The sequence below is a fragment of the Arvicola amphibius genome, chromosome 14 (assembly GCF_903992535.2).
Source record: "Arvicola amphibius chromosome 14, mArvAmp1.2, whole genome shotgun sequence".
NCBI lineage: Eukaryota > Metazoa > Chordata > Mammalia > Rodentia > Cricetidae > Arvicola > Arvicola amphibius.
Window position 1 is genome coordinate 43,942,581 of NC_052060.1, and position 23,409 is coordinate 43,965,989.

The window sequence follows — 23,409 nt, forward strand, 5'->3', positions numbered from 1 at the left end:
ATATAAAATTATTATGCACTTTGGAGGCTAAAAGAAATTCAAATAAAAGAGAGCCAGAAGGTCTTATTTGATCCAAACTTAGAATTATTCATTCCCAGACAAGTCTATCAGCAGAAAAGGTTGTGACCTGATATAAACAAAAGGAAGAAAGGGTTTTGATTTTCTTTGTATTCTAATCCTAGCTGCTAATAAATATTTTAACTGCCTCTCCCAAATGCAGCATTATGCCACTTTCAAAAGTATTTTAATTAGTTATCAAAGGATAAATTAATTATATAAGCTTTATACTTAGAATATTTAGGAGGAGAAAAACTGTCTCTTTTAGTGAGAGTAGATGGGTTTGGAACCAAAGTTCTGAGTTGTCATTGTTCTTCCATTTTTAAGACAGTAATTTGAAGGCCAAGCAGGGGTAGTGCATGCCTTTAAGTCCAGCACTCGGGAGTCAGAGGCAGACAGATCTCTGTGAGTTCGAGGTCTACAGAGCGAATTCCAGGACTGGCTCCATAGCTAATAGGAAACTCTGTCTCAAAATAACAACAACAACAACAACAACAACAACAAAAGGACAGTAATTTGACTTTCCCCAGCTAATATTTGCAGATCTACAAACTGGGAACAATATCTCTTATAAGCATTAAATTTAAAATGTGTTCTTTTTCATATACTAGAGACTTACTACAGCATATTCTAGGGATAGGTACTAGAACCACAGCTCTATCTAAGGTAGAAAATCCATCCTCAGAGAAATACAATACAGCAACAACAAGCGATTTTTCAAGCAGAAAGTAAACGTCACTATAATAATAAAATCACAGGGCTGCAAATAAAGTCAGGTGACGGGCTGGTATGAAGGGTGTGTGGACAGTTTAGTGAGACGGCTTGAGAGAACCCTGAGGCACAGGGAAGAACATGAGAAACTCAGGTCTGGAAGAACTCTGTAGCTTTGAACCTTTGGTCTATCAGCACCAGGTACAATGTGGAGCAGAGTTAAAGTGGCAGCTGATGGGTCAGAGGACTGAGGAGTGAGGTAGGGCTCCCCAGATCCTATGACGACAGGCCAGCCACACTAAGGAACAGGGAGGTGGTGCGGAATCAAGGTTAACTTTCAAGACATTTTCTTAGAAGCTCTTGGGAGCTAGATGAACAAACTTTAATCTAGAGCTTCAGAATGTATGGAGGCAAGCAGAAAGGAGATTCTAGAAGGAATTTTCTGGCCGTAAGCAACTGGAAGACAATGGTCCCTTGACCTGATCCAAGAAGGCAGGGGGGAAAGACATAGGTTGGAGGATACCACTCAAGGGTGCTGTCTGAGGTGGTTGAGTTTGAGATGCTAATGTTGGCCGCCCAGTTGAATATACACAAGGTGCAAATCATTTGTAAGTGTTATTAGGCCTCTACTTGCTTCAGAAGTATTTTCTATATTTTTCACAAGGCAAATCCTCTTCATGGTCCACGTCATCAAAGTTACTGAAAGGGCCTTTTTTGAAGGTTCTCTAAAGTGGTTTTCCTTGCTGACATCTCTCTTGGGCTGTAGCTACCACCCAGGAATCCCTTAAGTTTCAAGTACAGTTCTCTGACTCTTGCCTGTTTCCCAGATAAGATGTATAAGGGTCTTAATAGGACAATAGCACAGGTTAGTCCCTTTGGCAGAAAAATAGAAGTACCTGTGGCTCACTGTGTTGTATTTAGGTATTTCATTTGTAAGATCATGTAAAAGTGATCCGGACCAAGATCTAGTTAGTCAGAGAAGCAAAATAGATGTCCCTGCCTATTTTTTCTAAATAAAGTTTTATAAATATAGAATTACATGCTTTCATTAGGGATTGTATTTGGCTGAGTTCTTGATTTAGGTGTTTCGTATGTATGACAGCTCACACTAAAGACAGGGCTGAGACATTGCAACAGACACTTCATAGCACACTAAGCCTTAAAGAGGAAGTTACAAGGCAGATGGATCTCTGTGAGTTCAAGGCCAGCCTGGTCAACAGAGCACTGGACAACCAAAACTACACATAGAAACACTGTCTTGCAAAAAAAAGAGGAAGTTACAAGTATATTTGTACCTATGATGATACCATGCGGAAATTTTTGTTTAAAATTAAGAAAAGGGGAGAGACAAAAAAGTTAGTTGATTCTTGCTCTGGGGTTTCTTGGAGTCATAAAGCTCCATGATTCTATAGCTTGAGGGACACACGTATCATATCCAAAATAAACTGATGTGTATAAAACTTACATTTGAAACAACCATAAAACCAGGTATTATAATCAACAATTAATTTTAATGTTTCTATTTTTTTCCTTGAAAGCTGAGAATCAGAGTTCAATCAAAACACCAGAAGTGCCAGGTAAGTTCATTTTCTCTTCTCTGAATATTCATTGGCAATATCCCAAGAATGAGACCATATAGGTATATGTGTATGTATATGTAGGTATGCATGTATGTATATGTATGTATGTGTGTATGTATGTATGTATGTACACATATGCCAGCTTGAAAGCAGAGTGAAATAGAGAACAATACAGGACAACTAAATGTTAGGAGGCTTCAAGTTTTAAAGCTAAATCTAGGAATACGAAGGATAAGCCTGAGGACTCTGGTAGGGATAGGTAGAGTCAGTCCTGGGGACAGAACTACACCTATGAAGGTCGCTGCCCAGTTCTGTACTGGTCAGTGTGTCCTGTCAAAGGAATACAGTCTCTTCATCTACTTTTATGGAAAATCTGACCCTGGCATCCAAAAGGATACTGTAAACAACAGTTAAAAGCTAAAATGTTAACATCAAAAAGTTCCCATGTCTGGCCACTTGACTTTTTACTCTGAATTAATGTCCAAATAGTGTCCCTAACAAGATGGAAATTGTGGCTCTACACTGAAGATTGTCCTCTCCTGAAACACCTAAAAGACTATCTATCCCCACAGCAAAACACAACTAACAGTCGTGAGCTTTCAGCGAGCTCCCACTCTTTCACTTAATATTCCTTTTTTTTTTTTTTTTTTTTTTTTTTTTTTTTTTTTTTTTTTTTGCCTGCTTTGAGCACTAGCCTGACATTTCTCTTTGTTCTCATGGGCATGTATCTAGCTCCCTCCCACAGATCTCTTGCCTAGCAAGCACAGGACAGACTCCCAACATGATTCTTCCCCCACAGAGCTCGCAGTGTGTGCTGTGCCGTGGGTGGCAAAGGAGGAAAGAGCAGCCGTGGCAGCCCTAGAAATATCAATCTCCCTGGTGCAATTATCCAGGGCCTTAGAACTCAGAACGAGTCTTAAGCAACGTAGGGACATGGGCAGCCTTGCCTTACTGCACAGGCTGAGGCAGGAGCTCTGTGGGAGGGATGGCGAGAGTTAGGCCTTTCGCCCTCTGAGAGTTTTGTGGGAAGATGAGCCAGCAGCTATGATACAAAAGAGAACTTTCTGTCACAAGAGACAAAGAATTCATGTTCAAAAGTTCTAAACTACATTTTTACTTTCATTTCACGGTGAGTGTGAATAAATTATAAAGCGTTCCCTGTTTGTATTTTCTTTCACCTCTTGATATGTCATGCATTATGTTATATCTACTAAGGTATGTTGTCTTATATTTTAAATTTTAATGATGTTTACTCATAATGATAATCTACTTGTTATTCTGATTGAATACGGCAAAAACATCTTCCTTGAAGGAAAAAAAGGTCATGGTAAATGGAGAAGAAACAATCAAGCATCCATCTCTCTAGGGAAGGTGTTCATATAGCTGCGGAGCTTTACGGAAGGAAACCAGTCTCCATTGGTTCTCACCTGCTTCTCATCAAAGCCTCTGCAGTGATCATCTATCTCCGACCATTGGGAAATATCATAAAACCTGAAGTTTTCTGCATGTATATCGGTTTTAAGCACGTGTAATGAACAAAATACAGTTTCCCATAGTTGCAAGTATCTGAAAAGGAGTTGGCGTTTATCGCAGATTTACACCTGTCAAGAACCTCACGGCTTTACTCGTGCTCTGTGGACTGGAGTAGGGAACTCCCTCAAATGTTCTTGGCCAGTTCTGCTCTGCACAATGTAATACTGATATTCAGTTTGTGTTATGCCAAAGTTAATCATTTTTCCAGAAAACATACGTGAAGTCAAGTTATGCCTCTACCATTTTATGTAACCTATTATACCTAAATCAAGTGCTTTCCCAGGTCTTTGACAATGCAGACTGTTTGAAATCTGCAAAGAAATCCAATATGAAGACTTAATACCATAACTCAGTCTGGGTTTGTGATTTTCCTATAGGTACCACTCAACACCCAGATGCCTCGCCTAAAACCACCACATCACCCTCGGCATCACTAACAACTCCAAAAAGCATCTCGCACCTTCCGGGTATGATTTTTGTACATCTGAATGGAAACGTATTCTACTTCACTGTTCTTTATGGCATAAACACCATCTATCTTGATTCTCAAAACAGAGCTCTTGCAGAGTGAGGGGAAATTTTGCATTTGTAACATCATAACTATAAATCACGGATAGTTCCTTAAATGGGGGGAGAGGGAAGGTTGTATAGATTGACATATTTATCAAAGGTGACTTGTTTGTTCTCTCTCTCAAAATAACAGAAAGTGAGGATGGGAAGATCACAGCCACTCCATTAACCATCTCCTCTTACTCCAGTGAGTAGCATATGTATCTCCATTCATGGAAACAGGCATGCAGAATATGTAAGTGAGAACCATGAAGGGACAGGGTTATGGACAGTCTTTTCTCAACTTTACTTAGCCTGTAGGTCCACTATAATTCAAACTGCAGCCTGCTTTAAAAATCCCCCACAAATCTGATCTTAATTACTACACCCTGGCCGTTTTCTTCCCTTCTTTCCTTTTTTTTCTTTTTCACTCTTGTCCTAGTGGTAAGCAGTTACCAGGAAGAACAAATAATGACTTGATGGAACTGTATCCAGCTAAGGCAAAACCACCACACATCTATGCCTTCAACATATCCATCTCCACGTGCCAATTAAATATTCTTAAAGCAATTCAATTACACAACAATTTTTTCACCTTGATGGAATTTTATTATATTGATGGCAGTTAATTTTATTTTAACTTGAACATATACATAGGCAATATAACACCTTAGAGGTGTGCTAAGTATGAATAGAGTATTTCGATTGTTCCCTTAGGAATTAACATTAAGATGAATGTGTGCGAAGCTGAAATGACAAATGATTATCTTTGGTTTTAGTAAAACCGTTTCATTAAATAAGGTATCCCAGAAAGAACTGACCCATTGATTTGTGAAATTTTTCATTTTGAGGAGGAAACAACGTCACTCAAGAGATATTTTCAAGTACGCTTTCACACTGACTTGATAGTGAAATGTAAGCTACCCTACTGAAGAATTATAACATTAGGGCCCCTTGATAAATAGATAAGAAGAACAGGAGTAGATACGAAGACCTGACTAATTCTCCCCCTCCCTGCCCCTTTGCTTTTTAACCACTAAACTTTTACCCTTGCACAGGATTATCACTGAAAACTCAAAAACCCTCTTGTTAACCAAAACAGGAAAGCCTTCCACAAATTCACAACAGCAAACAAACCCCTTGCAAACCCATGCACGTGTGTGCATACCCAACTCCTTTTACTGACATTGTTAGACTTTCTAAAATGCTATCTAACACATCCACTCTTCTTTTACCCATTTTCTAGCTTTAAGGCGGCATGTTGCAAAGAAACTTGCAAGTTTCAGCCTTAGCATGAGAACCACCCAAGTCAGCTGCATTTTTTTAAAAGTAACGTCATTATAAAAGACAAAAAAAGTATAATGAATGAGAGCGGTTTAACTCTAATCCAGAGAACTGTTGCCTCTGGTCTCCTTTCTCCTTCTGCCCACAGCCTCCAGGAAGATGGGACTCCATCTCCTCAGGTTTGGAAGTTTGGTTAAGAAAGGCTACAAGAGTGACATCAAGTGGATATGTCAGAAATGACAAGCAGAGCAAATCTGTGAATCAGATTAATTGTTGCCTGAAATATACTAGTGTTATGACAGGATGTTGTTTAAAGAAAGAAGCATGCATGTTTTGCCCAGCATGGTCTGTTTGTATGGGATCAGCATCACTCCAGATGACGATGTCTCCAATACTTTTCAGGTGTTATTTTGCCTGTGGTCATCGCGCTGATTGTCATAGCTCTCTTGGTATTTACTCTGGTGGGTTTGTATCGCATGTGCTGGAAGAGAGACCCAGGCAAGTGATGACCTTTTGTTTTGCCTCATTTTGTTTTCCCAAAAGGAAAATGGGTGTTTGCTTAAACTTAAAACTGTCAAGAGGAGAAGAGTTTTAGTGACAATACCATGTCACAAAGAACAGGGAGAAATTCTCTGTATACTGCTCAAAGTAAGAGTGAAGATTAAGATCTGGTAGTAGACTATAGATTGATTCAAGCTAATGAAATAGCCTCAACTATGTGGACGGTGACAGGTGTATGCTCTGAAGATGATGTGCAATAGGAAGTGTGTTCTAGGTCAGAGAATAAGAGAAGTGTATGGAAGTTTAGTTTAGAAGGACATAATCTCAAGAATTATACTTTGGAAACTATTTCCCTCCTTGAAAGCTCAACTTCTTTCCAACATAGGTTTCTTCTGTGGTGGCATTATGTGGCTTATCATTTCTTTACATAAACCTTCTATTGTAGTGTATACTAAGTTACTATTTTAGAGTAGATGGTTTATAAAGATAAGACATTCCCTCATGGTCCTCATCTAGAATGCACCACCATCAATTCTCTGTCATCATAATCCTCTTAGCTTGATGTATACTATGAATATGTTTTATTACCATTGGTTAGTAAGAAAGCTGTTTTGACCAGTAGCTTAGCAGATTGATTATACTTCAACAAGCATAGAATAAAAGTCTGGTGTCTTTCTCCTTCACCAGCACATGGCGTCTCGTTGACTCCACCTACTCTCTCTATATATCTCTGTTCAGATTTCCCACCTGGATTTGCTCTCTGCTAAACCATTGACCAAACTCCAATCCACCAGCCAGTTCCAGATACCTGGCCTGGATGGGTTATGAAATTCAGATTTCCATATGGTTATCCATTCTTGTCATTTTCCTGGAACGTCAAGCCTGCCCACCACTTGGCTTTTAGAACACACTTGCAACTTACTCCATAGGATTCAGCCAGCGGTTGTACCTTTGGATAACACACCACTTCGTTAAACAGAAGAGATCATACCTTTAATTTTTACTCTACAAATCGGATTAACAGCTTCGTGGTATTATAGAAATTTTACTTTGCTCTGTGCCTTCATTGCCTGTGAGCCCAGCGACAACTGTCCTTCCACAGGCCGCATACAGCTCCTCTTGCATTATGCCTGATATAGAGCAGTAGACTTTTATTCTACACTTGTTGAGGTAAAATTTTAAAATGGCCAGTGAAGCAAATCTTCCCTTTATTTTCATTCTAACTATTTCACTAACACAATTCTACCTAAGCCTCTTAAGATTTTAAGAAGGTAAAAGGTACTTATTTTTATATGGCTTATAGGCTCTATGGTTCCCTTCTTACCCTAGGACGCTAATGAATGCGGTTTAGGCCACTGACTGTGCCTCTCACAGAGGCTTGGAGCAGATCATGACATCCAAAGGAGAAGTTAGCAGACCAAAACAGTGACATTCATTTGCTCTCTGGGTGGGAAATGAGAAAAAGAAAAGGAAAAGAAAACAATGCGCTTTCCTGTAGGAGTGAGAGAGTGAACCTATAATGTCTGAAAAACATTTTCTTATCCAGTTTCCAAAGAGGAAATAGGACTTGCATAGACCAGCTCCCCACACAGACCCGTTTTTAAGCCACCAGCCCTATTTCCATGGGAATATGGCCATCACAGCATCACAGTTGAAGCCTGTGGGTGGTCAGTCTATGAGATGGATAAAGACTAATATATGAAGTCCACTTATAAAAATACCGTGTACTGAAAAAGAATTGTTTAACTGGAAAACGTTGAAAATGTGTGAGGCTAAAAGTGACATTTTCTATTAAAACTGACTCTAATGGAATAAAGTGTGGAAGTTATATAACCAGCCAGATCTATTTGCTTACTGTTAGCTTTGTTTCCACACAGAATTTCCAGCATTGTTGTCTTTAAATTAGCACCATTAAACGCCTGCAGTTAATCAGCAAGTACGTGGGGGGAGACGTCATTACATTCACAGTATTAGTAAGCCCACTCTGCCCTCTGGAAGACAACATGAAGCAGAAGTTGGAAACGAAGCTTATCTGAGCAATGTTTGCCGTAGATTGAACTTTCATAGATGATCAGGCATGGGATATGTGCAGAAAGTTTGCTGGCAGGCATCTATCAGTTAATTAACCCATTTATTTTCATACTCTAAGCAAAAATGCTAAAACATGCATTCAACTATGATCAGCTTACTCTGAATGGGGGGAGGCCTATGAACATCACAGGCAACATTGCATTTAGCACTTATGGTGATAAGAACATACTGCTGGATGCTTATAGATAAAGATAGAGAAAGCCATGGCTAGATATCAGCGAGCTGCATGGAATACAATGGGTTAATATTAGGTAACTAGAGATGGAGTTGGATGTCTTGGGTTGGGCAGCAGAAATAGAAGCAGCCTAAATGTTAATGATATCCAAGGTCTTCATGAAAATAATAATACTCAAAGGCAGACGAGACATACTCAAGAGGCCCATCCCGAAGATGGACCTAGATTAGATATGAAGAGAAATTGCCACAGGAGCCAAATGGAATGGAATATAATCAGGGCAAAACAAATGAGTGGAACAGATTAACATTTGCTTCAGGGAGGCCATGACCCTACTATAGGAAACATACTCACAGTGAACCCAAGGAGTGTCTATCAGACACTTGGGAAGCTAGCTGCCTCAGTGGCACTTCGAAGGCTTCTCTTGGTAGTGACATTGCGCTACAACCCAAGAGAAAGGGTATCTCCTTCTCACTTGCCATAACTATAGTGATTTGTCTCCCAAGAAAGAGCAGTGCATAAAGAAAAATAGAAAAATTTGTTCTCTGGCTGAAAAGGGCAACTGATCCTTTGAGAAGTTTCTGAGAGATAGCAAAGATATGGAAGTTTCTAGTGTCCACATCATAGACAATCCTAGATGGTGCATTCTCAAAGTAATGTGATGTTATATGGTAAAAAAACTGAACCAGAACCAAATTCCTTGAAGTTTATTTAACAAGGGCAGGTCCATGCCAGGTTGAGTGCTAACTGTGCCTGAGTGAATGTCTATGGGTAGACAGTAAAAGTAAAACTGGTTTTAGAGAGAGTTTCAGCAGAAAGAGGCCCTGATGTCACATTTAATAACAACCATCTTCTCTTCTAGGAGCTCCAGAAAACGGGAATGATCAGTAAGTTGGCCTGTGTCGCTGCTTTTTCCCACAGAACATTCAATCCTGTCATTTACGTATAGAAGAATTTTTAGCTTATACTCACATTTTATGTATTGTTTTCTTTTTAAATTGTTTTTATTGAGCTATGTATTTTTCTCTGCTCCACTCCCTTCCTCTTTCTGCCCCTTCTACCTGTTTTCAAGGTCCCCATGCTCCCTATTTCCTCAGGAGATCTTGTCTATTTCTATTTCTGATGTAGATTAGATTCATGTATGTCTCTCTTAGGTTCATCTTTGTTGTCTGGGTTCTCTGGGATTGTGAATTGTAGGCTGGCTTTTCTTTCCTTTATGTCTAAAAGCCACTTATGAGTGAGTACATATGATATTTGTCTTTTTGGGTCTAGGTTATCTCACTCAATATGATGTTTTCTAGATCTATCGAATTGTCCACAAATTTCAAAATGTCGTATTTTTCTGCTGGACAGTAATCCATTGTGCAAATATACCACATTTTCCTTATCCATTCTTCAGTAGGAGGGCATTTAGGTTGTTTCTAGGTTATGGTAGAATTTTTGGGGTCACTTATGTAAACTATTATATCATCAGCAAATAGTGAGAGTTTGACTTCCTCCTTTCCAATTTGTATCCTCTTTATCTCCTTTTGTTTTTTTATTGCTCTGGCTAGAAGCTCAAGTACTATATTGAATAGATATGGTAAGAGTGGACAACCCTGTCTCGTTCCTGATTTCAGTAGGATTGTTTTTAACTTCTCTCCATTTAGTTTGATTTTTGTGGCTGTAGGCTTGTTGTATATTGCCTTTATTTTTTTTAGGTATATTCCTTGTATCCCTACTTTCTCCAAGACCTTTATCAGGAAGGGGTATTGTATTTTGTCAAAGGCTTTTTCAGCTTCTATCAGCATCTAATGAGATGATGATTTTTTTCAGTTTGTTTATTTCGTGGATTACATTGACAGATTTTCATATATTGAACTATCCCTACATCTCTGGGATAAAGCCTACTTGTTCATAATGAATGATTTCTCTGATGTGTTCTTGGATTAAATTTGCCAGTATTTTATTGAGTATTTTTGCATCAATGTTCATGAGTAAGATTGGTCTATGATTCTCTTTCTTAGTAATATCTTTCTGTGGTTTGGGTATCAGGGTAATTGTAACCTCATAAAAAGAGTTTGGCAATGTTCCTTCTGTTTCTATTATGTGGAACAATTTGAGGAGTATGGTGTTCGTTCTTTTTGAAAATCTTGTAGAATTCTATGATGAAATCATCTGGTCCTGGGCTTTTTTTTTTTTTTGGTTGGAAGACTTCTGATGACTGTTTCTATGTCTTTAGCAGTTATATGTCTATTTAATTTGCTTATCTAGTCTTGGTTTATTTTATAAGTAATATTTTTCAGAAAATTGTCCATTTCCTTTAAATTTTTCAATTTTGTAGAGTACAGATTTTTAAAATATGACCTAATGATTCTCTGGATTTCCTCTGTGTTTGTTGTTATGTCCCCCTTTCATTTCTGATATCATTAATTTGGATATTCTCTCTCTGCCTTTTGGTTAGTTTGGATAAGAGTTTGTTTATTTTGTTGCTTTAAAAAAAAACAAACCACTCTTTGTCTCATTGATTCTTTGTATTGTTTTCCTTGTTTTTATTTTGCTGATTTCATTATTCAATTTGTTTATTTCCTGCCCTCTAGTCCTTGTGGGTGAATTTGCTTATTTTTGTTCTAGAATTTTCAGTTGTTCTGTTAACTCACTATTGTGGGATTTTTCCAGCTTTTTTATGTAGGCATTTAGTGCTATGAACTTTCCTCTTAACACTGCTTTCACCATGTCCCATAAATTTGAGTATGTTGTGTGGTCATTTTCATTGAATTTTAGGAAATCTTTAATTTCTTCCTTTATTTCTTCCTTGACCCATTGATGATTCAGGCGAGCATTGTTTCATTTGCATGTGTTTGTGGGCTTTCGGGAATTAGTGTTGTTGTTGAATTCTAATTTTAAGCCATTTTGATCTGATAAGATAACATAGGGTTATTCCATTTTTTTAAATCTGTTGAGGTTTGCTTTGTTACCTAGTATGTGGTCAATTCTTTTATGTTTGGATGGAATGTTCTATATAGTCCATTTGATTTATAACATCTTTTAGTTCCCTTATTTCTCTGTTAAGCTTCTGTCTGACAGACCTGTCCAGTGGAGAGAGTGGGGTTTCGAAGTCTCTTACTATTAGTATGTGGATTTTAATGTGTAATTTAAGTTTTAGTAGTGTTTCTTTTACATATGAGGGTGCCCTTGTATTTATTTGGGACATAGACGTTCAGTATTGAGATGTCCTCTTGGATTTTCCTTTAACTAATATGAAATGTCCTTCTTTGTCTTTTTTGATTGATTTTAGTTTGAAGTCTATTTTAGGATAGCTATACCAGTTTTTTTTTCATATGTCCATTTGATTGAAAATTTTTTTCCCAACCCTTTACTCTAAGGTGATGTATCTTTGAGGTTGAGGTGTGTTTCTTGTATGTAGCAGAAGGATGGATTCTGTTTTTTTGTCCAATCTGTAAGCCTGTATCTTTTTATAGGTCAGTTGAGTCCATTTAAATTAAGGGATATTATTGACCAGTGATTGCTAGTTCCTGTTATTTTAGTTTTCAGCATTGGTGATGTTCTTTTGTATGTTTTCCCCTTCTTTGGGATTTATTGCTGTGAGATCATCTATTATCCGTGCTTTTGTGGATGTAGCTAACTTCCTTGGTTTGGAGTTTTCCTTCTAGTCTTTGTGTATGGCTGGGTTTGTGGCTAGGTATTGGTTAAATCTGGTTCTGTCATGAAATATCTTATTTTGTCCATCTATGGTAATTGAAAGTTTTGCTGGGTATAGTAGTCTGGGCTGTCATCCATTGGTATCTTAGTGTCTGCAAAACACTTGACCAGGACCTTCTGGCTTTCATTGTTTCCATGGAGAAGTTAGATGTAATTCTGATAGATCAGCCTTTCTATGTTACTTGGCCTTTTTCCTTTGCAACTTTTAATAGTGTGTTTTCTTTTTTAAAAAATGTAGGGAAGCTACCATACATGGGATTTGGTTGTTTGTCAGAGCTATTTAAAGACAAATAAAAGAGAAGGTTACTTTTAGGTACAGACAAGGTATAAGAAAGAAGAAAAAATATGAAGAAAAAAATTCAGTGAAGGATGAATATAACAAAACAAAATATGCAAACCACATAGCATTTGAAGATAGTTTTCCTGATGAAATGTTCAACACATTCACCACAGCTAAGGAAAGCAGTGCCTGTTCTTCAAGCTGCTTCTGACGAGCTTTTCCTGGGCACAAGGTTGCTCTACTTTGATTGGCAAAGCAAGCAGAATGGCTGGTAGCAACAAAGGCAGCTATTTCATGCACGGCTTTAGTAAGCCAGGAGGCACTGTGTTTGTGCTGAAAATCAAGAAAGTCATTACATTCTCTTTATTTATCTGAATATGTACCCTTCATTCATAGTGTTTTTTTTTTATTTCACTAAATTGTTACTGTTATAGAAATAGTGACTCTTGAAGGCCTATCATCTTGCTTCCAAATGGAGGCTCTCAGGATATCTAAGGGAAGTAGCTAGGTTTTGGAACTGGAATCTGGGAAACAATGTGGGAAAGTCTCTTTAAAAGAGTTGGTTCAGATACTACAATCTTGTGATCTAATAAAAATGAATGTCCCTGGGCCTTATTGTTCGATCAGAAAGTTCACGAATGTTTCTGTGTCTTCTCCCTCATAACTCAGAACTGGAGACACAGGACATCCAGGCATTCATCCCCATGACCCAGGTGATGTTCATCTAAACTTATAACTCATGGTCATCACTGTGACAGTGATAGGATCGGCCATTGTGCTTCAAAAACTTCCGGGAAAGGCTGCACAGTATGCTTGTGTTTGTAGTGAAGGAACGTGGAGTTTGTCATAGAGTCTTATAAAAACAATAGTCTTTGCCTGTGTCTTTTCTTCACCCTGGGCCACATCCGCTTCCTTGTGCAGACATACTGCACTTGACCTTGGTGCTGCTAACTCAAGTGTCTCTGTATCAAACAGGCCTCAGTCCGATAAAGAGAGTGTGAAGCTGCTCACTGTTAAAACAATCTCTCACGAGTCTGGTAAGTTTCCATTTGGTGAGAAAACAAGTGGTTAGATGGCAATCTGACTCCAGCATTGGGCTTTAGTCCATGAAAAACAGTCCCAAGCAGAACTTGAGAAATAGCTCCGCCATAGCTCTCAGTAAATGCAAATTCCTGCTATCATATCGGAGAGGATATGATTCTTAAGATGTCATTTTCATAAACTGAAGTCTTGGGCCTTGCGTTACTGGGGTTGCTTTTGGTACATGTAGAGACATGTTCAAATGAATGGAGGGGGAGTAGTGTTAGACTTTCACTGTTCTGCAGAAATGGCCCAAAGACCAGAAAGTTCAAAAGGTTTTCAAAAGTTCTATTGATGTTTTGTTTCATTTTGGGCAAGGAGTGAGTGGATGTGTGTGTGTGTGTGTGTGTGTGTGTGTGTGTGTGTGTGTTTGTGTGTATGTGTGTGTGTGTGTCTATGTAGTCATATGGAGTTATGATTTTCTAGTTAAAATATAAACAATGGTCTATATTATTTCACACAATCTCAAGAGATGTGGGATGAGGTATTGCGTGGGATCTCCACGTTATAGCTGCAAGGAGCTGGCTATAATAAAGATCACTTGATGTTAGGATCATAGGATTCTCAAGAGAATTTCCCCGCTCAAAAAACAAACAACAACAAACCCTGAAACCTTCTTGAGTTCTCTTTTGCAGACTGCACAGCAGATTTGGCTCTCTCAGGATAGTACTTGCAACAAGTGAAGCTGATAATGTGGCTAGATGATCCTCAACCTTGCCAGTTTCTCTTTCCTTCCTACAGGAGTTTGTTAAGATCCATGTTTAAAGAAGAAATATTATCTTAGGCCTGTTAGGAGTTTGTCTCTGATTCTTTCCTTCCTTCCCAGATGGATTTGGGAGCCATACTGCTTTCAAAATTACCCCAAAGGCCAATCCGGCTGATTACAACTAAAAAATGTCTGAATAAGATAGAAACTGGTGGTTCAGAATCTATTTTAATAACCTAGAACTAAGAAGCTAAGCATAATGACCTTCAAATGGTCCTTAGACTACAGAATTTTGATTAAAGTCTATTGTTAACAAGACTTGGTGACTTCATTATTCCAATCAAATGTCTTCTCAATGCCCTTCAAACTTATTTAAATACATCTTCTTTATAAAATCTCTCTCACCACCCTTGTAAGAAATTTAATTTTTTAAATTATTTTGCATTTGTTCCAAGACCAATGCTAAAACCGTTCCTAAAATATAACTAGAATAGAGCCTGAAATGATAAAGTTAAATATAATTTCACAAGTTATCTCAGTTTTTCTACCATCACCCATATAATCATCTCAAAATACTTAAATGAAAAAATTATCTGCTATAGAAGACATCAGCATGCCCATAAATCATAATTGAAGATTTCTACAGTTGACATTATTTACTTCAAAGTCTATGTCACACCATGTTAATTAATATACATAAATGGGAGTACAATGAAATTGTACAGGGTTTGGGGTACAGTCATATTTGGGGTATAGTCATGTCTCACTATAGAATCTCAGGACTTTTATCTCAAAATGAATTATGTCATGAGAGAAAACAATAAACAAATGTTATTTGAATAAGTAATAAACAATAAAGAAAAGAAAAGGAAAAAATAAACATTAAAACCTCATACTTTCAAGAAAAATTCCAGTACATGCTAAAATTATTTTTTGTTTGTTTACAGACAGTACAGAGGCTGGAATTAAATGTCTTGTCATTTTCCCAAAGTTAACAGTTTCCTCTCCCCAAAATTCTCTTCCTCTACTTGGGTCACCACATTATCCTGTGGTTCTAGGGGCAGAGAGCCCTTCTGGTGGGAAAGGCAAAGCATAGGAGCAGAGGCACAAAGGTGACCACGTTTCCATGCACACACAGAAAACAGTGACGGGGAAAGATAGTATGGGATGGCTCTAAACCCTCAGAGCACACCTGCAGTGACACACTCCCCCAAGCCAGGCTCCCCCTCACTGAAGTCCCAAAACAGTGAAGCAGGTGGAGACCAAGTGTTCAAATACAGCCTGTGGGGGACATTTCTGATTCAAATCATTACACATGAATATCATTGTTAAAATAACTGTTACCAAAACCATGATGGGGCAGAGTTTTTCTCATATTGTCTATTTCTGATTGGACAGAACTTAAGGCCAACTATTAGAAACTGTAATGAATTCTCAATATAATGTCCTTTATGCGATTTCTGTCACATAGAAGGAGTTAAATGAAAATGTTTCTTGTTTATTTCTTATTCTTCTATTTCATAGCCATGGGCTTCAGGTGGGTGGCGTGCCTTTGGCAAACTAAAGAGGTGCAAGCAGAAGCTTGTAGTATGGTTGGTGCTGCAAGGAATGCCACCCTTTGCTCAGCAGTTCCTCCAGCACAGGACCTAAGAATCACAACAGCAAAGCGTCCTGAGTCTGTCTCCTAGCTCTCTGGTGCTATGTATTATTTCCACACCTGTGAAAGTAACTGGTGGCCCAAGCGTTGGCACCGGAAGACAGCTGTGTTAAGCACCGACAGAGGAACGCTAGAGTAAAATGATGACGTGTATCCTCACAGCTGGAGAACCTTACCCACAGTGCTTCTCTAGATAATGATGGGCGCTGATACGTGGTACTCCCTGAAGGACACAGGATGCAAATCACAAATTCAGTACCATGTAAAAAGTGCTTGGAGACTCTCTTCTTCCCACCATCCAGGTTCATCCTTTAACCTTTCTATCCAATAGCAGACTATCACTGACATTGAGGGATGTCACCTATATGCTTCCCTTACTGTCACCAAAGCATTCCCATTGGCTTAGAAATCATTTCCCCAAAGCTCCCACTGAATTATTTAAATTAGAAGGACCCAGGAATACCTTTTTGATAAAATGGCACTTTAAAGATGTAGAGTGGGTTAGCCTAGGAAAAGCCGTAAAGGGAGAGTCTATAATGACCCACCTGGCGTCTCCCCTGTGATGTCTCCTAGTCCACACCCTCACCTCCAGGGAGTAAGCTAGCACGGATCCGTTAAGGTAAAAACATAAGATGGCCAAAGAAAGCTCATAAATCTTGATAAATAATTTCCAGACAATACCAAGAGGCGAACCGTGACTTTAATGACAATCTTGCAGAAAAAAATTGAACTTTCCTTGAAAAAAATGAAAATCCAGGAAACTTTATTTTCATCTTTCATCTCTCTGAGCACATAGATCAAACCTCTCCTCTGTTCTCAGGTGAACGCTCTGCACAGGGGAAAACCAAGAACTGACAGCGTGATGGATCCTCCCTATACCTGGGCAATAAATATGTGAGTTCCCTAATTCCATTCACAGAAACACCCATTAATATCTGCTTCCTTATCCTGCTATACCTCAGATTATTTTATAGACTTTTAAACTCTGAGCGTTTAATGGTTGCTGCCAATGAAAACATCATTGACTATTTGTCTAAAAACAGACTGTAAGAAAAGCTATCAGAAAAACGACTGCTGTCTTGACTCTAGAACATTCTTCCAGTGGCCCTCCCCACTGCCTAAAGAATGTCACAGCTCCCATGTTTCCTTGTGAGTAGAATCCTCCTGCATCTGGGATAGGCAACGTTCATAGGGTAATAGCAATTCACAGGACACAGGGACAATACGTACAGACCTGTAGCTTACTGCACATAGTTTATTGCAAGAAGGGACAGCATACAGAAGCTACATGGGGTTAAAGATGTACCTTTCTGCCATAGGCTGGCTCAGAGCTGGTAGTCCAGCTCCACCAAACACCCACCCACCTTCCTGGCCTAAGGACACATCCAGAGGCACTACCTCTCTAGATCCACGAAACATGGCTATGTGCAACAAACTGTTCAAACCGAGTGACCAGAACTACAGTCTTAGTTAAAGTCCTTCGAGCTGTTATTGCACTAAGGAAGCTTGCCTAACCCAGGTGCAGGAGGCCTGTATTCACAAGGGAGCATAGCCCAAATGAAGGAAGAGGAAACTGTAGCATTCCTTAGGTACATGGGAAAGGCTGAAGGCAGGGAGAGATGCGGGGCGGGGGGTTATCCAACTCCCATATAGCAGTAGGCTACAACCCTACACAAAGAGCTATAGGCAACCAAAGAATACTGAGAGCCAGAGAAAGTCTCTAGGGAAGAGCACATCAATCGGTTACCCAATACTAAGCAGTCATCCCTGAAGGCATACTATACACACTAAATCAATTGTATTTACATCTTCAGTGATACATATATACTCATATACATTTATTCATTTAATAACAATTAATGAAAAAAGAAGCCAGGGGTTTGAAATAGAAAAGGAGGGGTTTATATGGAAGGTTTGGGAGGAAGAAAAAGGAAGAAGGCGATGATGCAAATATTTTATAATATTTAAAAGTGGAAGAAATATTTTTTTAAAGTCTAGTCTGGAGAGATGGCTAGGTGTGTAAAGTGCTTCCTGAACTAGTGTCAGGATGTCACTGTGGATTCCCAAGACCTATGTAAATGTGTGATGAGTGTCTTAATCCCCTTATAATCTTAGCTCTCAGAAGTGGAAACAGACTGCCCCAGAAGCAAGCAAGCTTACTAGCCCCACTAGCCAAATAGGTAAATTGAGTTCAAGTGAGAAACTCTCCCTCAACATACTAGGATGATCAAGACAGATACCATTAACCTTTGGCCTCCACATGTGTTCGTGTGCATGTCAGCATGCCTGAACAGATACAGCCATACCATATATAACACATACCTATCATACACATGTGGAATATATATTCCTGGGCTATGATTTCTTCTCTTTGGATCTGCAAAGCTACACAACTCATGTTGCTCTTCTGAATAATTTTGGGATTGCATAACCGTATTCAGAAGACTAAAGATCAGAAAGGTGTGGGAAGAAACAAGTTTGACATCTGCCAATTGTACCATCTATTTGTGTTACCTTTTCTTCAACATACATATTTCTGTCACTGCACTTAGAATGTAACAACCAGTGAGTAATTTCTGGGTTGTCAACTCAAAATCAGATATCAATGCAGAGATTCAGAATGAATTGGAATTCTTTAGAATTAAGGAAGGAGCAAAGAAGTTTCCAAATCTGTATGCAACAGAAAACAATCATTCAAATTCAAATTTGTCACCTCAAATGAACATTCTAGATACATTTAATGCTTCCTGTTTCATCTAGTGACCATCCACTTTTTTCAGGTAATTATATTTAATGTGAATTAGCAAGGCAGGCAGGAAGTCCAAAAGACTTTTGAGCTGTGATTTTTGATTTCTGCAAAGCATTATCAACTGTAAGAATAAAATCTTACATGAGAAATAAAAAAAAACAATTACAGAAAGATGCTGGCTCATCCATTCACCTGCTATGTTTATAACAATATGAGGGTTGATAGGGGTCCAGAAAATAGTTCCCTTACTCTTCAGATTTAGTGTCATATTGAGGCATGTATTAGTCAGGGTGCTCTAGAGGAACAGATTCAATAAACAAATATATACTAAAAGGGGATGTGTTCAATTAGCACACACAGTGTGGGCTGGCTAGTCCAACAAGGGCTGCCTTCACATTGAGAGACTGAGAACCCAGTAGTAGCTCGGTCCCTGGGGACGAAGGCCTCTGCAGTGCTGCTTTGGCCTGGAGGCTTCCTGGAGAGCTACTGATCCTCAGTGCACATTTGATGCAGGGCTCTGATATCAACGAAGGGATGCATCCGTGGTGGCGGCAGCATGAGTAAGGCAAGCAGGCAAAAAGCATATCTTTCTTTCTTAGCCTCCCTTTTATTTGTAGTGCTGCTAGAAGGGGGGACCCTAATTTGGAGTGGCTCTTTCCATTTTAAAGAAGAGAAAAATCCTCACAGGTATCCCTACTGGCTTATCTCTTAGTTACTTGATTCCAGATCCCGTTGAGCTGATAACCAGGATAACCACTGCATTGAGCCTTAATACTTATTTTAGCTTCAACTTTTCCTCTATAGTTCAATTTGATAACAGTTGTGAGAACAAAGATGATTTTATTCTCAAAATAGTTGGCACCATACTAAAAAAAACCAGCTATTTGAATTTTTGTAATTGATTTAAAAATCTTGTGCTTAGCTAGGCGGTGGTGGCTCACACCTTTAACCCCAGTACTAAGAGACAGAGACAGATGGATCTCTGTGAGTTCAAGCCCAGCCTGGTCTACAGGATGAATTCCAGGGCAACCATGGCTACAGAGAGAAATCGTGTCTTGAAAAACCAAAAAAAAGTCTTGTGTTTACATCTGAATGCCACTATAATCAAAAAGCCAGAGCCGTGTGATGTGCCATCATGAGCATTTTTCTTTACGTAGTGGTACTCTCTTTGACAAGTGTAAATGAATCCTGTTATTGTTTACTGAGTCTGTTCTCATACAAGGAGAGGCAAAGGTGGCATGGACTACAGGATATAATTTATTGTCTGGCAGAACTCCTGGTAAGGCCAGAATCTTTACTGGTATATGGATTTCATAGCCATTTTTATTCAAGTAGGTCATGTACTTTGACTATACACATCCCCTATATCTATCCCTTTCTCTTCCTCCTTCTCTCCTCTTCCTTCCTTCCCCAAGACAGCCTCATTTTTGCTGTTAATGTTATCTATATAAAATCTAAGGTCCACAAAACAGGAGCAGGTGTACACATTGTCTTTCTGATTATGGCTTGTTTCACTTAATATGCTGGTCCCCATTTGCATCCACCTTCTCGTTCCCTTACCAGTACATCTCATCTCCCTTCTGCTCTCACATGTGCTCAACCATCTGGACTGTTCTGGAGAGACATCAAGGATGTCCTCAACTACAGCTCCTTCTACATTGTAAAGCTCAGCATACACTCTGGATAACACTCCCAGGACATGGAAGCCATGGGCCTGGGGATTTTGCTGTGGAGTACTTTTCTAGCTTGGGCAAGGCTCAGCGTTCAGTGCCTAGCACTGCTTTAAGAGTAAAGCAAGATGTGCCAATTGATTGGCTGTGGACAGGGAAAAATAGAAACTGTACTGCTGATGCCACCCACACCTCCAGCCTGTGTGCTTGGATAAATCAAGGAAATAACAGAGATAGAGATTATGGAATGCGGGCCAGTTTGCGGAAGCTAACCATTCTCTACTCAGAATGTTCATAATGAATATTCATGTCACCGCTGTGTATGGCAAAAATGTAAGGAAGTCACTAACACTTCTTGCCTAGACCAGTCTTCCTCCCCACGTCCGAGTTCTCCACTTCCTTAGAGCTGAGCTTTTTGTTGTGCTTTTCACAGGTTTAATCTTCAGCTTCCAAGATCCAAGGGTGGAGAGGAGAGAGTCCCGGGGAACCAATGCCAACTCACAGTCTCCTCACCAGTCTGCCCGTCTCGGCAAAGGATGGACATACTACAACTCGGCAGAAACATAAAGCATTCTAGATATCCCCTGTCAGAGACGTAGAAAATCAAATGACTCTAGAATTCAAGGACATTTCTAGGAGGAACTTCTCTGAGCAGTGACACCTCAGCCCAGGCAGGTGGGCTCCCGGGAGACAAGTCATAGCTGAGTTTCGAGTTTCCAGGGCTTACAGCCTTGATCTATGAAGACCTGATGTATTCTTTATGTTCTCATATTAGTTAGTGTTAGTATTTATTGTTTCTCACTATGTTAATGCAGGGAGATTTTGCAAGTGTGATGTCAAATGTTAAGTAGAAATCATACCATGTTCCTCTGTACAGACAGGTATGTTATTCATGTTTTCATGTGTTACTTTTAATAAGTAATGGCTGTACTCAGCACATTAAACATTACATCATGACTATGGTGTGGCACTGGCATTGTATTACCATAATTTTGTCTAGTTGGATTGATTTCTAGAATATGAATTTGAATTAGAGTATGAGAAAAAAACATTTGTAAAAATCTGTAAAAAAAAAAAAAATCAGAGGACCAGAGTATCAGCCAACAGTAGAGGAAAAGACATTGTCATTTCTTTGGTTTTTCTCATTTGTAATTCATATCACGTGACAAGAATACCAAGAAGGTAGCAGGGTTAGATTTCTTTGATGGATCTATTTGATATCTCTGTGGTGTTTTATTTATTTGCTTTCAGAATAGCCCACGTTGAGCAAGCAAACATTACTAAAACTCCAATGTCTAGAAAAATCAACATCCCATCAGTACTTAATTGGGATGTTATTTTTCAACACGTCACCTCCCCAAAAAGCCCATAAAAATATGGAACCACCCCCATTAAGAGCAGACTTTGTTGTTGGAACCTAACGGATCAACCTTCACCACTTTTTTTTTAACACAAGAGATCAAAATATCAAGTTCACTGAAGTTTTGAGCAAAGTTCCAGAACTAACAAGGTGCAACTCGTAACTCTTTTGAGCAGCTGTAATTTCTTCAGCTGAACTCATGAAAATTTGTCCTACTGATCTGAGGGAAGGTCGGGTGAAGATGGAAAGACATATTTTACAGCACCATGATGATTTTCTTTTACTGAAATATACATGGAATCTTTCAGCTTTAGGGTCTTAGAACCATTTTGATTTTACCTGTTGCGGGAGCTCCTTCTGCTCCTTCAGCCAATAGCCGCTGAGATACCAGCCCATTGGGGCGTGGTCTCTCTTTTTAAAAATGTGGCCACTTCCCTCCGCTAGCGCTCTGGCTTCCGGCTCCGCTTCTGACGACTAGGCTCCCTTCCTGATTGCGCAGAGGGCTGTTGTCTGGGACGGTGATCTGTAAGTTTTTTCCCCTTTAAATAAATAATCATTCTATTAATCATAATTCCAAACTGGTGTGGGATTGTTTGTGATTTACACCATCATTTACCTTCCTGATATTTGAGCTGCTCTAATCAAAGATATCAAGCAAGCATAAATACGAGTCTCATGGGTATCTCTTTACTTTTCTGTGAGAAGGGAAGAGAATTGAGGGGGATTAAGGGCGGAGGATAAGTATCTGCGCTGCATGTGTTTTCACATTGGGGCTACTTTCTAGGTTCAAAAAGTCTAAAGCGTGAGACAGTGGTGGCAGCACCCCCAGCAGGGGGCATATGTCTTTATTCTAGATTGTTCCGGTGAACTCCTCAGTTAAAGCCTTGGGAAATAGATGCATTGCAAAGAAACAAACTCTTCTACTTCCACATTAATGTCTTTGCTCTAACTTTCATAACATTGTTAGTATAACTTGATCATCCTAGATTAATAACTGATCATACGGGAATGGCTCTAACCTAACAACCAAAGTGTCAAATCTTTATTAAAGGTCAAACTGATAACAGAGAATTTCTGGACATACTCAGGCAATCCTGTAGCAACAGCCTCCAAAGTAAACTCAACTCTGTATTTTTATAAACCAACCTCAATGTTGGAAAGGATAAAATATTTGGTTTCAAGTCAATAATATCATCACTGAATTTTTTAGAAATAGATAATATATTGATTTATTTTAATACCCAACATTATTATGAAGTTTTAATAAGGACATACAGTTCAGATGTCATTAAATCAAAAGTAAGGCCTTTTGTGTATTTGTGCTACCTGATAATATGAATATAAGTCTATCAACGAGCCAAACACCAACAAGAGTTCAACAACTGGTGTTGTGAGAACACATGGGTGCTACTGAATAACGCACCTGCTATTATTATTAGCAAAACAAGACTTCTATATCCCCCCTTGTCCAGCTAATACATGATGTTACATATGGCTGACACATCTCTTACCTTGCTATGATACATATTTAAGTCTGTGAGAATCAGCTTATGACATCATCTAATCTTCAGTGATGGACATGTTAATTTTTCTGACTTTGTTCTGATAAGCTCTACTTGTCTCAAGATTTTATAGCTGAGGAGCACTGAGTACAGCTCAGTAGTAGAACACTTGCCTAGCATGCATGCAACCCTAGGTTTGATGCCCAGAATAAATACAGATAG

At 39.0% G+C, this 23,409-nt stretch overlaps 1 protein-coding gene across 1 annotated transcript in view; it reads left to right on the forward strand.

Moving 5' to 3' along the window:
* The window catches only part of Emcn (endomucin), a 77,437-nt gene extending 56,003 nt beyond the window's left edge, over positions 1 to 21,434 (forward strand). The window contains exons 5-12 of the mRNA XM_038312076.1: positions 2,307 to 2,345; positions 4,259 to 4,348; positions 4,585 to 4,638; positions 6,117 to 6,212; positions 9,344 to 9,368; positions 13,439 to 13,500; positions 16,727 to 16,800; positions 20,759 to 21,434. Coding sequence (XP_038168004.1) covers positions 2,307 to 2,345; positions 4,259 to 4,348; positions 4,585 to 4,638; positions 6,117 to 6,212; positions 9,344 to 9,368; positions 13,439 to 13,500; positions 16,727 to 16,761 — 401 coding nt within the window. The 3' untranslated portion in view covers positions 16,762 to 16,800; positions 20,759 to 21,434. The remainder of the gene's footprint in view (positions 1 to 2,306; positions 2,346 to 4,258; positions 4,349 to 4,584; positions 4,639 to 6,116; positions 6,213 to 9,343; positions 9,369 to 13,438; positions 13,501 to 16,726; positions 16,801 to 20,758) is intronic.
* The last annotated feature ends 1,975 nt before the right edge of the window (positions 21,435 to 23,409 follow it).